The sequence below is a fragment of the Punica granatum genome, chromosome 8 (assembly GCF_007655135.1).
Source record: "Punica granatum isolate Tunisia-2019 chromosome 8, ASM765513v2, whole genome shotgun sequence".
NCBI classification, from domain to species: Eukaryota; Viridiplantae; Streptophyta; class Magnoliopsida; order Myrtales; family Lythraceae; genus Punica; species Punica granatum.
The window spans coordinates 2,166,804-2,181,191 of record NC_045134.1 but is presented as its reverse complement, the minus strand read 5'-3'; the positions used below and the strand labels follow the sequence as shown (position 1 = coordinate 2,181,191).

Genomic DNA, 14,388 nt, shown 5'->3' with positions numbered 1-14,388 from the left:
CCTCAATCCGCACGGAAAGTTGGGTGCTGCCGACCTCTTAAGAGGGCACTTCCATCTTCAGAGTCCAGATTTTCTGTGTCATTCATGTGGCAGCACATCAGAAGCTTTCTGACCGATATAGAACTCCAACTACTCCATTAAGCTTAAACAGAAACACTTGATTCCCTCTTAGTTAAACATGAATCGATCTCCATTATGGCTGCTGTCGCAGTCTCACAGGCTTCATCAATCCTTGCAGTTGTTCCTTTTCTGCACATATCACTTCCTGAAACAGGAGACCATCTCAAGTGAAAATGATCGCATGGGATTATTTTAATGGTGGAACTAATTCGGGTATGATACAGCGAGGCACCTATAATAGGCTTACCGAATTCATTCCTACATTCAATGTCAATGGGAAAGGCTTCCAGGCTGTATTATTCATATATTCCATCCACAAGTAGCATAGTACTGAGAGTTTCCTCTCTGCCTCTTGTTCTTCACTACACTTTAGCTCCAGTACTTCAGAAACCAGTCTTGTTTCGACATCTCCATTTGTCTCAGGACCTATCCAAGAACCATTGGCTACTTTTTTCATTACCTACAATGCAAGAAACTGTGACATTATTAATCTTAAAATGTTGTAAAATGAAAAGCATCGAAAAACAAAGGAAAAGAATGAAAATTCTATGATACATACACCTGAAATGCATGTATGGTATGTACAAGTATTTATTTGAAAATTTTCAAGAAAATTACTTATAACTGAAGTAAATTATGTAAAAAACAAGTAAATTACTTGAAAATATCCAAGTAATTTACTTGCATGCACCATACATACATCTTGAACCATATGTATCATATACCAATCTGGAAAAGAACTGTGTGTCTCTTCATCTCTGTAGATTCACATTTTATGAACTGCGTGATTCAATTCTGTACTTCATAAAGAAGCCTCATAGTTCGTCAAACACTTATCATTAGCTGTCATAATTTAGCGTCATATCTAAAGTGTAATAATGAAAGGAGAACCTCAATCCGCACGGAAGGTTAAGCGCTGCCAACCTCTTAAGAGGGCACTTCCATCTTGAGGGTCCGTCTCGAGTGAAATTGATCACACTAGACTGCTTTAATAGAGGAACTAATTCGGGTATAAATTACAGCAAGGCATCTATGATGAGCATACCGAATGCATTCCTTCATTCGATGTCAATGGGAAAGGCTTCAAGGCTGTATTATTCAAATATTCCTTCCACAAGTAGCACAGTGCTGAAAGTTTCCTCTCTGCTTCGTGTTCTTCATTATACTTCAGCTCTAATACTTCAGGGACTGGTCTTGTTTTGACATCTTCATTTTTCATGGTACCTATCCAAGAACTATTGGCTGCTTTTTCCATTACCTACAATGCGAGTAACAATCACATTATTAATCTTCAAATGAATGTATTAAGAAAATAAAAAGCATCGAGAAACAATGGAAAAGGAAATCCCGTGGTTTAACTTTGCTTATGCACGTGCACTGCGATGTAAATCAAATCATCCAAGAAGTAGTCACGAAAGAATTTATAATTTTTTAATTAGGAAAAAATGAACGGAAGAAATACAATTACCTTAATTAAGTCTTGGCAAGCTTCATGAAGTATAACATGTTCCTCAGGCTCCTTAAGTACAGGAGATTGAAGTATTTGTATGCTCGTATGGCTTCCTTCCTTGTCTGTGCATTCTTCAGACACCGAACGCCTCCTTCTCTTTACTCTGAGTTTCCATCCCAACTGTTCGATTTCCAACTCCGGTTCTCCTCTGTCCTCAACCTGCCACACCAACTGGATGATTTGAGGATGAAGGACCTCATTTTTTCACTAAACAAATAGCTTGACTGATGAGAACTACATCAATATGTGAAAAATGCAAGTAGTGCTTTCTCTTTAAGTACACTAAGAACTGACTGACTTACCTGATCCTTCGCCAGTGTGGCTACATTTTGATCAGCTCTGGGCCAGTCCAAAGATTGGAATGAACAATCTTGTATGGAATTCTGAAGATGAAATAGGAGTCAATCAGGTGTTTTGTCCAGCAAACACGTAGTTCCTAGAGTTTGTTCCATATGATAATTAAAGGGCTGATAAAAGCCAAGCGAGTTAACAGAATATGAAAGAGCAACCATCATAATATCTGTTTCATTACGTATATCGAAGAAAACATCAGAACACTGCGAGAAGACAGGGATTATCTTAAAACATGAACGAGGGACCCTAAAAAAGTATATAGTACCTTCCTTTGGGTCCCTTTTACAACGTTGTTTGTTTCTCTATCAATCCGGGCCTGACGCTCCTTTAGCTCAAACTCAGACAACTCAAGCTCCTTTGCCTGAGATTCCATGCACAACTTGAACTTTTCATGGCTGTTGAGCACTCTCTGCAACTGATCTTCCGTAGCCATCCGTATGTTATCTATTGCTGTAAAGGGGAATATAAAAAACATGCGTTTATGTTCCTACAGTAAGCAGGAAGCTCCACCCTTCTTGCTAGCACGACATTTTGACAGCCAAATAATAACATAACGCCTAATCAAGCATCTATTCGTAATATATAAGACATAACATCAGAAGCCGAGGAACAAACCTGCATTGAGCTTTTCTTTCAGGACAGTAAATTGGTGAACAGCCCATGAAACTTGGTCGTTTTTTTCTTGCATCTCCTGTAAGTGCTTATCCTTGAGCTCTATTACTCTTTTAAGATGTGATACGAGTATATCATGCTTTCGAGCCTCTTCCTCCATAAATTCCGAAACTGTTTTAAGATCTCCAGCCTTGGTCAGATACTCCCCAACGATACCATAGGAATTGTAGTCACTCTCACGGGCAATCCAAGCATAAAGCCCAGCATCTGTTTCATTACTAGCGTACCAATCCCAGCGTCCATGACTGTCTGCTTCGTAAGCCCTCGCGAACAACAAGGCATCATGAAAACCAACCCAACCTCTCTTAAATTCCACCACCGCATTTCCAGAGTGGCCCTGCTTGTTCCACAGAGGACGAACTCTCACAGGATCAAAACCTCTCCTCATAAGTTCATTTTTCAGTTCCCGTCCACTCATCCCGACATATTGCCCATTTCTCACCCTTCTGATGGTTATATTCACCAGGATTCCTGTCCAAGGCCAAACAAACTTCTCGCCATCCTCTGCCATGTCTACATCCATGTCTGCTCGATTCATGGTTTAAGAACTGTCGCCTGTGCAAAAAGCAACTAAAACATGTTGATCCAATAGAATATAGAAAATTTGCTTCACCTGCATCACTGAAGATCATTCTGAATGGGTTAAAGTTTAGAAAGATGGATAATGTGAAGGACGCTAAGACCTCATACTCCGGTCTCCACTTAACAGAGAGATGCTAGCAAATGAAATGTTCAAGGAAGGCAAGAGAAGGAAGAAATGAAGCTCTTTTCTGTTTCGTGTATAGATATTACAACGAAGGTTGGCCTCATCGCTGGAATATTCCATCGAAAGAAGCCGTTGACAGTCGTCGGAGATATACATATCAAGAGAAGAAAACCGAGCACCGGGATAGAGCACCAAACACGCTCATATCGAGCAGCTGAGCTCATTTCCTCCAAAACATAAGACCACAGAGCTACAGGAAACCTTAAGCTACAGGAAGAACGCACAGCATTTCATGAAAACTGAAAGACAAATCTGCATTACAGCTTGAATGGGTGAACATGAGTTGAAGGGCAGAGCAGAAAGGAAGGAAAGTTACTACAACTGACTTCGTGGAAACGCCTTCGACGGCCAAAAGGAGGAAGAATGCAATGGCAGTGATCCTTCCGAGCTTCTTCCCGGTGTTGCAGAAATGGCGGTTTGAGGATCAATGGAGGAGGGGGCATGAAGCGTCAGCAGAGCTGCAGAGGGAGGAAGGCGTGGCCGGTTAGGACAGAGATTTTGAGGGGGGATCCCTCAAATTTAATATTTTTTCACTGAAGGACCTAATCTTTTTACTTGGAATGTACGAAGTTATATAACTGAAAACACTAGTTTTCTTGGCCATAAGGCCCATAACTTTTACATATTTCCAAAGAGATCCTAGGGAAAGGAGGTGTTCGGATAATCCAGGTTAGAATTCGGATGTCCCCGCAACCAAACAGGAGATTTGCCACCATTGTCTTCTCCACAGCTCAGCTCAGAATCTCTCCTCCGGCCTGCAATTCCGTTCACAGCTCAATCTCTACCTCTCTCCCTCTCTCCCTCTCTCCCTCTCTCTCTCTCTCATCTCCATAATCTTCTTATACGAGAGCTCAGCGGAGGGAGGAGAAGATCAGAACTTTCAGGCCGTACTAGATGTTCCCGCAGTTTGGCGCCACGGCGGAGACTCTGAGCAAGGCGTCGACACTGGTGTTCCGGATCGGCACAGACGCCCACCTCTACGATGATCCGGAGGATGGCAATATCGTTGAGCTTCTGGAAAGCAAGTTTGACTCCGAGAAGTGCGAGGCTCTCAAGCGATTGCTCGCTCTCATAGCCCAGGGCATCGACGTCTCCAATTTCTTCCCTCAGGTCTCCCTCTACAGCTTCAATTCTCAGCTCCTCAGCAATCATTTAGATTACCACGTATTGATCGATGAAAATGCGCCATTTTCTCGTAGTTTATGCTCTGATTCGAGCTCCAGTGCAATTAAACTCGGGAGTTTACTCCTTTCTCTGTGATGCTGGAATTGCAGGTTGTCAAAAATGTCGCGTCTCAGTCCTTGGAAGTGAAGAAACTTGTCTACTTGTACCTGCTGCATTATGCAGAAAAGTATGTGCTTTAGAGAAATGAATATCGTAATTATTCGTCTGCTCCGTGTCTTGCGGTTCTGATTGTTCGGCATCTCAATGAATAAATTGCAAAAAATTTCGCCTAATTGCTTTTTACATACACAGTTGTGCATACTCTCTTCATGGATGACTCAAACTATCAATTGTATGTTCAAACCGATAATTTGTGGTTACCATTTCAGTGGCATTTTGTCTCAGCTATGTAGGTGCAAGTCGCTTATGCTTCCTTTTCTTGAATTTTATAGGCGTCCAAATGAAGCATTGCTTTCCATTAATTGTTTCCAGAAAGACTTGGGAGATACGAACCCACTGGTGAGGGCATGTGCACTCCGCACAATGGCGGGAATCCGTCTTCACGTGATTGCACCATTAGTTCTTGTAGCTGTGGGGAAGTGTGCCAGAGATCCATCGGTTTATGTCAGAAAATGTGCTGCTAGTGCTTTGCCCAAGTTGTATGATCTGCGCATTGAAGATAATAACTCCAGCATAGAAGAGGTCTGAATAATTCCCCTTGTATTAATTCGTGGATTCCTTTCCCGAATCAGGTTGAGTTACAATGCATCTCTGTTTTTGTGGTTTCCACTGTTTTTTAAAAAGATATCAATTGTTATAGAATTCCGCATGTGCAAGTGCTGTTCCCTAGATTTTTCTTTTAAGACTTATCTTGTGTTTGCCGGGGGATGGATGGCAATTTTAACTTCTTGAGAGGGTCAACTCCTTGAGCTACCCAATATTATGGTCATGTTTTTCACTCATCCAAAGAATTACAGTATAGTTTGTTGATCTGTGTAAATAATGTGCAATGCAGGTTGTTGGAATACTGCTAAATGATAATTCACCTGGAGTTGTAGGAGCTGCTGCTGCTGCTTTTGCTTCTGTTTGTCCAGATAACTTTTCTTTGATTGGTAAAAGCTATAGAAGATTGTGCGAGATTCTTCCGGATGTCGAGGAGTGGGGTCAGATTGTGTTAATTGGTATCCTTTTACGCTATGTTATCGCAAAGCATGGCTTGGCAAAGGAATCCGTTATGTCGTTTCTGCATCACACAGAGACTCCCCATGTGGGAGAAGATGATCCCACTACCAACTTCATGAAAGAAGAAACTATTGGCATGATGGATACTGCGAACTCTGAATTGACTCATATGATATGTCGGTCTTATATTGAAGGACCAGATGAGTACTTATCACGTTCAAGTTACATAAATAAGGGTTCCAACACATTGGATTCTGCAAGGTACACATCTAGCAAAAGCAACGATGATGTGAAGCTCCTGCTGCAGGGTACATCCCCGTTGTTGTGGAGTTATAACAGTGCAGTAGTAATTGCAGCTGCCGGTGTACACTGGATTATGGCTCCAGTAGAGAATGTAAAAAGAATTGTCAAACCGCTTTTATTTGTCCTGAGATCATCTCATGCTACAAGATACGTGGTAACTTCTTTTTCTGAGCCTGATTAACAATAATATGTTCTCCGCTGTAATTTTCTTTACATGTCTTCCAGAAGATGTTTGAATCTCCGGAGGCCCTGCTATATTGTAGTGTCATGTCGCATTTATTCTGACGTACACTATTTGTGCAACTTATAAGAACCAGACATGATATCTATACAGCGCCTTTGTATTTGTGCTCATTTTTGACTACTTTTCCCCATCAAGATGCTCAAATTATTTAAACTTGTTGTCTTTCTTAGGTGCTCTATAACATTCAAGTTTTTGCGAAGGCAATGCCTTCTCTCTTTGCACCATACTATGAAGACTTTTTCATAAGTTCGTCTGATACGTATCAAATCAGATCTTTGAAGCTTGACATACTATCATCCATTGCTATGGATTCGTCTGTATCAGCTATCTTGAGAGAGTTTCAGGTATCTTTTTCCTTGACACTTCTAATTTCCAGTAACTTATCCTTTTATAGTGGCACGTATTTTGTCACCTACAAGTAGGCAACTTTCCTCTGCAAAATAACCTAACTCTTACTAGCTCATATGTTGTTCCTGATGTACTTTTTGGCTTTTCCCTTGTGTAATTCATCTTGGTAATACTTAGTATTTCACAATCTATTAATGATTTAAGTTGCTTTTCTGTCTCGGTATTCTGAGTAGATGATAATGTGCAATTTTCCATTTAAATTTTAGCTAAACTAGATAATATATGGCTAGGACTGACGGTTATTATTATTATGGGCTGCCTAGGATTATATTAGGGACCCAGACAGGAGATTTGCTGCTGATACTGTCAGTGCAATTGGTTTGTGCGCGCAAAGGCTTCCAGCAATGGCTGAGACATGCTTGGATGGGTTACTGGCACTTTCTAGACAGGGTTTGTTTCCATCTTCTTCTATTGCAAGATTATTGAGTATATATCTCCTATCTATTTTAAACGTGGTCTTTACAGAAATTTTCTCAAGTGAATTTGGATCCGTGGATGAAGAATCGAGAGTTTTGACTCAAATAATAATGTCAATAAAGTCAATTGTAAAGCACAACCCATTAAGGCATGAGAAGGTAATACTTTCGTTTGCTTTACTTAAAAATCTTGGTCTATGTTGGCTTAAGATTGTTCTTTTCTTTTTTTCCCCATTTTTTGTCTTTTAAGTCTGAGTTCTCAAACCTTCAACAAGATATTTAAGAAGTAATAAGAAATTTCTTTGACCCGAAAAAGAAGAATTGACCTGAAGTACAAAGGCATGCTTTATCCAGTCAAGATTGTTGAAGGGAATGGGACTTCCACTATGTATTGTCTTTACATGATGCGATTGTTGTGTATAGCGTTGCTTACTCTCTCTATTAGTCCATTTGTTTCTGATGTGGCACTTCCATTGCACTGTTTATTTAATTACTTCTACCATTACAGGTTATAATACAATTGTTCCGTAAGCTGGATTCAATCAAAGTTCCTGCCGCACGTGCAATGGTTATTTGGATGTTGGGCGAATACAACACCTTGGGTGGAATTATTCCAAAGATGTTAACCACAATACTTAAGTATCTTGCGTGGTGCTTCAAATCTGAAGCATTGGAAGCAAAACTTCAGATCCTCCCTGCTATTGTTAAGGTACATAAAGGACGGGACTTTTGGGGGGGGGGGGGGGGGTGGGAGGGAGGGCCACTTTGCTTATAATTCTTGAAAACTCTACTTTTTTTCTTTTCTTGGTCTTCACTGCAGGTCCTATATAACGCTAAAGGAGATGATCACTTGACCGTTAGAAAGGTTGTAAACTATGTGTTTGACCTAGCTGAGTGTGACATAAGCTATGATGTCCGTGACCGAGCTCGCCTTTTAAAAAAAACTCTTGAATACAACAGTGGTCCTCGGATTCTGGAGACTGAAAATAGCATACCAGCAGAGAAGGACCTGCAACATGCAGTCCTTGAGCACTTATTTGGAGGCAACCTGAAGCCAGTATCACCTGAACCTCCAAATAGCCGCTTTTATCTTCCTGGATCTCTGTCACAGATTGTTCTTCATGCAGCTCCAGGATATGAACCTCTTCCAAAGCCTTGTAGCTTGCTGCAGGATGACCTGGACCAAATTTCAAATGATATTCGAGGAATGGATCTGAATGAGATGAATGATTCAAATACGTCATCTGGATCTTTGGATGAAGAGACTGCTTCAGATTATAGTTCTCAGAATTCTATCAGTGGCTCAAGTAATAACAGTGATAGTTATGAGAATGGTTCTGTCAGCGAAGATAATGGCAATAATGAACCACTTATTGAGATCTCAGAGGTTGGAATAGCTCCTAGGAACGAGAATGTAGATCCTCAATCTAGTTTGGCTGTTGGGGAACTGATGTCAAAGACCGCTTTGGAGTCATGGCTCGATGAGCACCCTGGTTTAGCAAACAAAGATCAATCAGATTCAAATCGAGTTCGTAGAACTTCAGCAAGGATAAGTATTGGTGATATTGCAAGTCGGGTCAAACCTAAAGTTTACACACTCTTAGATCCAGCCAATGGAAATGGATTGAAGGTTGACTATTCATTTTCTTCTGAGGTTTCAAGTATATCCCCTCTCCTTGTGTGTGTGGAAGTGCTTTTCAAGAACTGTTCTGCCGAGGTCGTTCCAGAAATAACTTTGGTTGACGAGGATTCTAACAGCCAAAGGGATTCCGCTGACCAACTAGTAGTTGGCTCTGAAAGGTGCGTCAATTATGTCAATTGTAATGCTGCTGATCGAGCAATTGCCATAATTACACTTGTTATTATGTTCTCTATGAACCATCTAAAAAAATATGAGCTATCTCTTGCATGAAAAGACTGTTGCTCTAATTCCTGCCTCTCTCTACTTGAATGGGTGAATTCAGTTAAAGTAGTCGAAGCTGGCCCTAACTTATTGAATATTTGCATTTATTGGTTGGTTGTCTAGCAACATTTTGTTGTTTCACCTTTGAAGAACTCATTCCGTCATGATCTAACCGTTCCCTCCCCCCCTTTTCTCTCCTCTCTTTCCTGCTTTCTAGTCTAATTTCTTTTGTCCTCTTTGTGGCAGTACTGTGTCATTAATCTAATTTCTTTTGTCGTCCTCTTTGTGGCAGTACTGTGCCATCACTTAGCGAGGTGCCTCATTTAGTACCCCTGGAAGAGGTTACATCATTGGAACCAGGTCAAGCTATTAAAAGGACGATTCAAGTTCGTTTCCATCACCATTTATTACCCTTGAAGCTTGCATTACTTTCTAATGGCAAGAGGATTCCCGTGAAGTTGCGCCCTGATATAGGATACTTTGTTAAACCACTTCATATGAGCATAGAAGTGTTCCTGGATAAGGAATCTCATCTCCCGGGAATGTTTGAATACATAAGGAGGTCAGTTATAATCTCTTCTTTAGTCGTAAATAATTTCCGTGCTAATATATCTTTGAGTTTGGAGATTACTGTTTGGCACTCTTCGTCTCCCCCATAATGACTGAGCTTCCAGTGAAAACGTTAATAGAGACTGTTAGTATGGATACACCAATGCGAGTTGACTTTCAACCGTAACCTGATAAAAATGCATGGAATAGCAGGAACATGACTTTGGCGAAAATAGTAAACTAAATTTATATTCTATCTCACAAATGGCTTCAATCAGGTGCAACTTCTGTGATCACCTCGTAGAGCTCAACAAGGACAAGAGCCAAGGCGCGATAGAGAAAGACAAATTTCTAGTAATCTGCGAGAGCATAGCCTTAAAGATGCTAAGCAATGCGAACCTCTTCCTGGTCTCCACAGATATGCCAGTTGATTCCAAACTAGATGATGCCAAGGGATTGTGCCTGAGGTTCAGCTGCAAGATCCTCAGCAGTTCAGTCCCCTGCCTAATCTCCGTCACTGTGGAAGAAGGTAAATGTTCCGAGCCACTAAATTTGTCCGTGAAGGTCAATTGCGAAGAAACCGTGTTTGGGTTGAATCTATTGAATAGGGTGGTGAATTTTCTAGCTGAAGCCCCATGATGTCCTGTTTCTTTTGTTGTACACTGAAGGAAACTGGTCATTGTTTTTGTGCTGCCCTCTTGTTCATAGTAGACAATTGCATTTACTGATTTGAGACACTTGGCCATCACCGCAATTCCTCAAAGTCGATGGGATGTAACTTGCTTATTCTTTACCGCTAGATTTTGCAGCTCGTATACCAGTTTGAATCTGATCATTTTGAGATGGAAGATCCAATTTTCATGAAAAAGTGATGCGTGGGAAATCTAATTCAGGTAACCTGTTAACGGAATCGTAGCATTCTTTGCCCAAACAGAAGTTGGAAAAGACATGTGGCCGAAATCACGAGAAGTAACCGCTGATCGATCGCAGGTTCTAATGAACTACACACAAATTGGCGAAAACGGGTTGAGTCATTCAACTCGAGTGATTTAAAATTCACTCTGCTTCCATCCTCCGAACTCCTGTTCACGGTATTCCTCCTCCTCCTTCAGGTGGAAGGAGACTCCGACTTGGATCTCACCGCAGTAATTCTGATTGGCTCCAATCACACGGTACTTGGTAGGATGCAGTTGAGCACTTCCCTGTTCGACTCCTAATGCCAGCAAGTCCTCCACGAATATCCTGCACATTCAATAGGTTCGGAGAAAACATTGATGCGGTATCCTGGTTCGATATATAAAGGATAGGGGTAATGGCCCAAAAAAGGTATGAATTTTGGTCACTTTTAAAATTTTGACAAGAACTCTATTTTTTAACAAAAAAAAAAAGGCATGAATTTTGATTTTCTTGTCATTTAGGCATCTTGACGGAAAATGATATCTACGTGATAAATGATGTCATGCCACTTCAACAAAAATTTTAAAAAATTAAAGGAAAAAAAGAGAGAGGCATTGGTCGAAGAAAGGGTGGGCCACGGCCCCCAATTGAAGTCGTCAGTTACCCTAAAGGGCATCGATGAGCCTAATCAAGGGAGTGGTGGACGAAATCAAGGATCTACCTGTCGGAATCGGGAAAACCGTCAAATTAAATATTCTCTTGATTTTGGTGAGTGGGGCCTCGATCCAATGCACCACCCTTAGGGATTATCCCTATTTCGGCGAGTAGGGCCTTGATCCCGGCCATCATTCCCTGAACAATGCTCTCTGAGGTCACCAATGACCCTAATCGAGGTTATGGTGGTAGTCGGGCCACTCACCCTTTCTTCGATCAAAGCATTTCTCTCTTTGTTTTTATTTTCTTTAAATTTTTATTATTTTTACTAACACGGGGTCACCAGTTGCCATGTAGGCACCGTTTTTCGACGCGTAAGCAAAATGGATGGAAAATAATACAGATGCCTAACTTGACAAGAAAATCAAAGTTCGTGTCTTTTCTTGCCATAAAATAAAGTTCGAACCAAAATTGAAAAAGTGATCAAAATTCATGGTTTTTTAGTTCATTAACCTTAAAACATAATAAATCCCCCATTGCAAGGTTGTTAGGGCTTACGTTGCCTCGCCGACAAAGTCATCTGCGGTGAAAGTGTCCTTGTCCATTATCGTGAGAGTGAGCTTGCACTGATTGCCGTCCCCGGGGTACTCCACCCTGAAGCTGAACTTCTCGTTCCATGTCGGGCTCCCTCCGTCCTCTGCACAAAGCCATCGTCAAAACTTCGCATTGATTATGGCCACTGCCCCAATCTCATAACAGAACTTCAAACTTTGCTACTCGCCAACCGTTCACTTGGCCGTGGTTGAAAGTTCGTTTGACTTCAGACCTACCGGTTTCTCGTCATTATAATCCCTCCTAATTCTATGTTGGCCGGCATTAGCTGCCCTAATCAGACTTCAATCAAATTAAACAGAAGAGTTGTCACAGCCATTGCCAGACGATTGGACTCGATGGTTATGGTCTAGCCTCTGCCGGTATAACATAAATGTCTATCGATCCATCACCGATTCAGTCTGCCCGTGTAGTTTGTATAGAGACCCATAAGTTATGAGGTTAAAGTTTTTGCTACGAACTTACTAGATATGTGTTACACTTGCATTTTCCATGATGTAATCAAAAGGAGAGACATGTAATGTACCTCGCGCCACGCCGCTCTTGCGCTCTTGATTCTTGTACTTGATCACGACATATGGATCCATTTTACCTGTCATCATCATCGGGAAACAAATCCAGAAGAGCTGTCAATAGGCAAATTATACATTCACGATAAAGGTTATGTATTCAAAGAAACATTTGAGCTCTTATCAACAAAGAAACCAGTTTTCCTTTTGCTTCCTTTGCTGGAAACAATGTTAAATTCTTGTCAAAATCCGAACAAAAACAACAGAAACAACCCAGAAATCTGCTACATGAAATCTTGCCGTTGAGTTGATTTTACAGCCTCAAGGGGAGAGAAGAGCTGTCTGCAGGAAAACAACTGGCAATTCTTGGAAAACTGGTGTCTTGCTTTTATCAATTTAAATGGAAATAGAAAACAGAAGATTGAGAACAGAAACCATGGTGAGCTCGAGAAACATAAATGCAGGAAAACAAGAGAGTCAAGTCAACAACCCACAGCATATGATTTGTATGTTATCAGATTGGAAGAAAAGGAAACGTACTGAAGAAATCGTGGTCGCTGAGGCTCTTCGCGTTCACCAGCGAAACCTCCAAAATCCCAACAGCCATCTGTCTCCTCTTCTTCTTCTTCTTCTTCCCTCTCTGTTCCTGTGTGTGAGAAGTTCGAGCTGAAAAGTCTGAGCGACCTTTTTCGATGTTAATGAGGACTGCTGATTAATATATTTGACGCACGTATATGAATGCATATATATAGTTGCAGATGATGAACTGTTGATGATGCAACCAAAAACTGGTCTGCGCAGAGGGACAACTTTTGCACGTCCCTTTTTTTTTTTTATCAATATTGAAATTGGAAATTGAAGTCAAAAGAAAAATATAATAATAGGAAACGTAAGGTCAAGTGGGTTAGATTTGACCATAGAAATGGAGCCAACTATATGTATTCGTGAATGTACACCGTGATGTGTGTCTCTGTATAACTAGTCGTGGAGTCCGAGTCCGTGTGTTGCACGAGATAGTTTCACCAATATGAAGAGAAATTATGAATTAATATTTAAAAGAGTACGAAAGCTATAAAGAATAAAGATTGAACTAACAAAACCAAAAATTCCGCTGAAATTCTCAATGAAAAAGTAAAACCACAATCAGTTATCATCAATTGAATTGATGATTGCCCTTGCCGTGAAGATTTTCTCCTACAAAAGCAAAGAACTTATAATATCATCTGCAATTTAATGTGCACTTTTGTAATATATCAATTAATAATACCTGAACACCTGATTCCTATTTAATTTCTTTGATTTTGTTCTTACACTTTTGTTCTTCCACTGATTCTTCTAAAATTTGCTGAGATTTAAGCAGTTTCATTTCATGATATTGCCCTGAAATTCTGCAATTTGTGATTAATAATCTATAGATAAATAATACATTGTGTTAAGTTTGGAATTCAAATAATTTATTGAAAATAACATACCTAGTTAGTATTCCATTAGTTTCTTGTATGTCAAGATTTAACTACACTTTTGAAGCACTTGTAGATGACGGCGAATAATACTCTTTTACAAAATCCCATAATTATGGTCAATTATATATAACATAATCAATAAAATATAACTTTTAAATATAAATTATTTTCATACTAATTGAACAACATCAAACTAGATTCATATTTTAAAAAAAAATTGAAATAAATAATGAAAATAAAAGAAAAATTACCTGTCGATACAGGGAGAGAAGTTCGAACTAAAAAGTCTCATGGACCTTTTTGATGTTAACGAGGAATGCTGATTAATATATTTGACGTACAAATATAAATCCAAATATATAGTCACGGATGATGAACTGTTCATGATGTAACAAGTCACTGCTCAAAGAGACATCACGATGTAATTTTGTTGGGTCAGTAATGTCTCATCTTTACCCGCTGAAGTTCTTTTTAGGGCTTTTGAGATATATATATATAACTGACCCAATTAACTTTATAGTTTGCTGGTTTTAATGAATTTACCCTTCATTTAAATTTTTTTAAAAAAAAAAAACTGCCCAGAGAGACAACTTGTGCACATGTCCTTAATTTATCAATATTTAAACTGAAAATTGAAGCCAAGCAGGATCCCAATGACCGAA

General features: G+C 40.0%; 3 protein-coding genes across 6 annotated transcripts; 1 reads left to right on the top strand and 2 right to left on the bottom strand.

The window, feature by feature from the left end:
• Window positions 1–82: 82 nt before the first annotated feature.
• Window positions 83–3,970, bottom strand: LOC116187089 (protein INVOLVED IN DE NOVO 2-like). 3 transcript variants are annotated; one of them, XM_031515684.1, is made up of 8 exons: window positions 3,739–3,970; window positions 2,600–3,211; window positions 2,250–2,434; window positions 1,933–2,013; window positions 1,589–1,789; window positions 1,166–1,378; window positions 368–580; window positions 83–265 (listed from the first exon to the last, which is right to left on the bottom strand). In XM_031515684.1, the coding sequence occupies exons 2-8, from the start codon at window positions 3,192–3,194 to the stop codon at window positions 194–196; spliced, it is 1,560 nt and encodes a 519-aa protein (XP_031371544.1). In that variant the 5' UTR covers window positions 3,195–3,211; window positions 3,739–3,970; the 3' UTR covers window positions 83–193. The 3 variants fall into 3 exon arrangements, 2 of the variants coding, with proteins under 2 accessions (XP_031371544.1, XP_031371543.1); XM_031515683.1 differs by having other exon boundaries at window positions 3,749–3,970; XR_004151974.1 differs by lacking the exon at window positions 83–265 and having other exon boundaries at window positions 458–580; window positions 1,012–1,378; window positions 2,600–3,970.
• A 158-nt stretch (window positions 3,971–4,128) lies between these two features.
• LOC116187088 (AP3-complex subunit beta-A) lies at window positions 4,129–10,384 on the top strand. Of its 2 annotated transcripts, none has more exons than XM_031515681.1 (11): window positions 4,129–4,532; window positions 4,697–4,773; window positions 5,039–5,288; window positions 5,602–6,225; window positions 6,486–6,659; window positions 6,987–7,113; window positions 7,189–7,298; window positions 7,648–7,848; window positions 7,960–8,939; window positions 9,335–9,604; window positions 9,870–10,384. In XM_031515681.1, the coding sequence occupies exons 1-11, from the start codon at window positions 4,317–4,319 to the stop codon at window positions 10,228–10,230; spliced, it is 3,390 nt and encodes a 1,129-aa protein (XP_031371541.1). In that variant the 5' UTR covers window positions 4,129–4,316; the 3' UTR covers window positions 10,231–10,384. The 2 variants fall into 2 exon arrangements, with proteins under 2 accessions (XP_031371541.1, XP_031371542.1); XM_031515682.1 differs by having other exon boundaries at window positions 4,480–4,532; window positions 5,079–5,288.
• Window positions 10,385–10,426: 42 nt separating this feature from the next.
• Window positions 10,427–13,068, bottom strand: LOC116187092 (16 kDa phloem protein 1). The gene is made up of 4 exons (XM_031515685.1): window positions 12,804–13,068; window positions 12,281–12,346; window positions 11,701–11,839; window positions 10,427–10,833 (listed from the first exon to the last, which is right to left on the bottom strand). Exons 1-4 carry the CDS (start codon window positions 12,868–12,870, stop codon window positions 10,641–10,643), a joined length of 465 nt encoding a protein of 154 aa, XP_031371545.1. The 5' UTR covers window positions 12,871–13,068; the 3' UTR covers window positions 10,427–10,640.
• Between the last annotated feature and the right edge of the window lie 1,320 nt (window positions 13,069–14,388).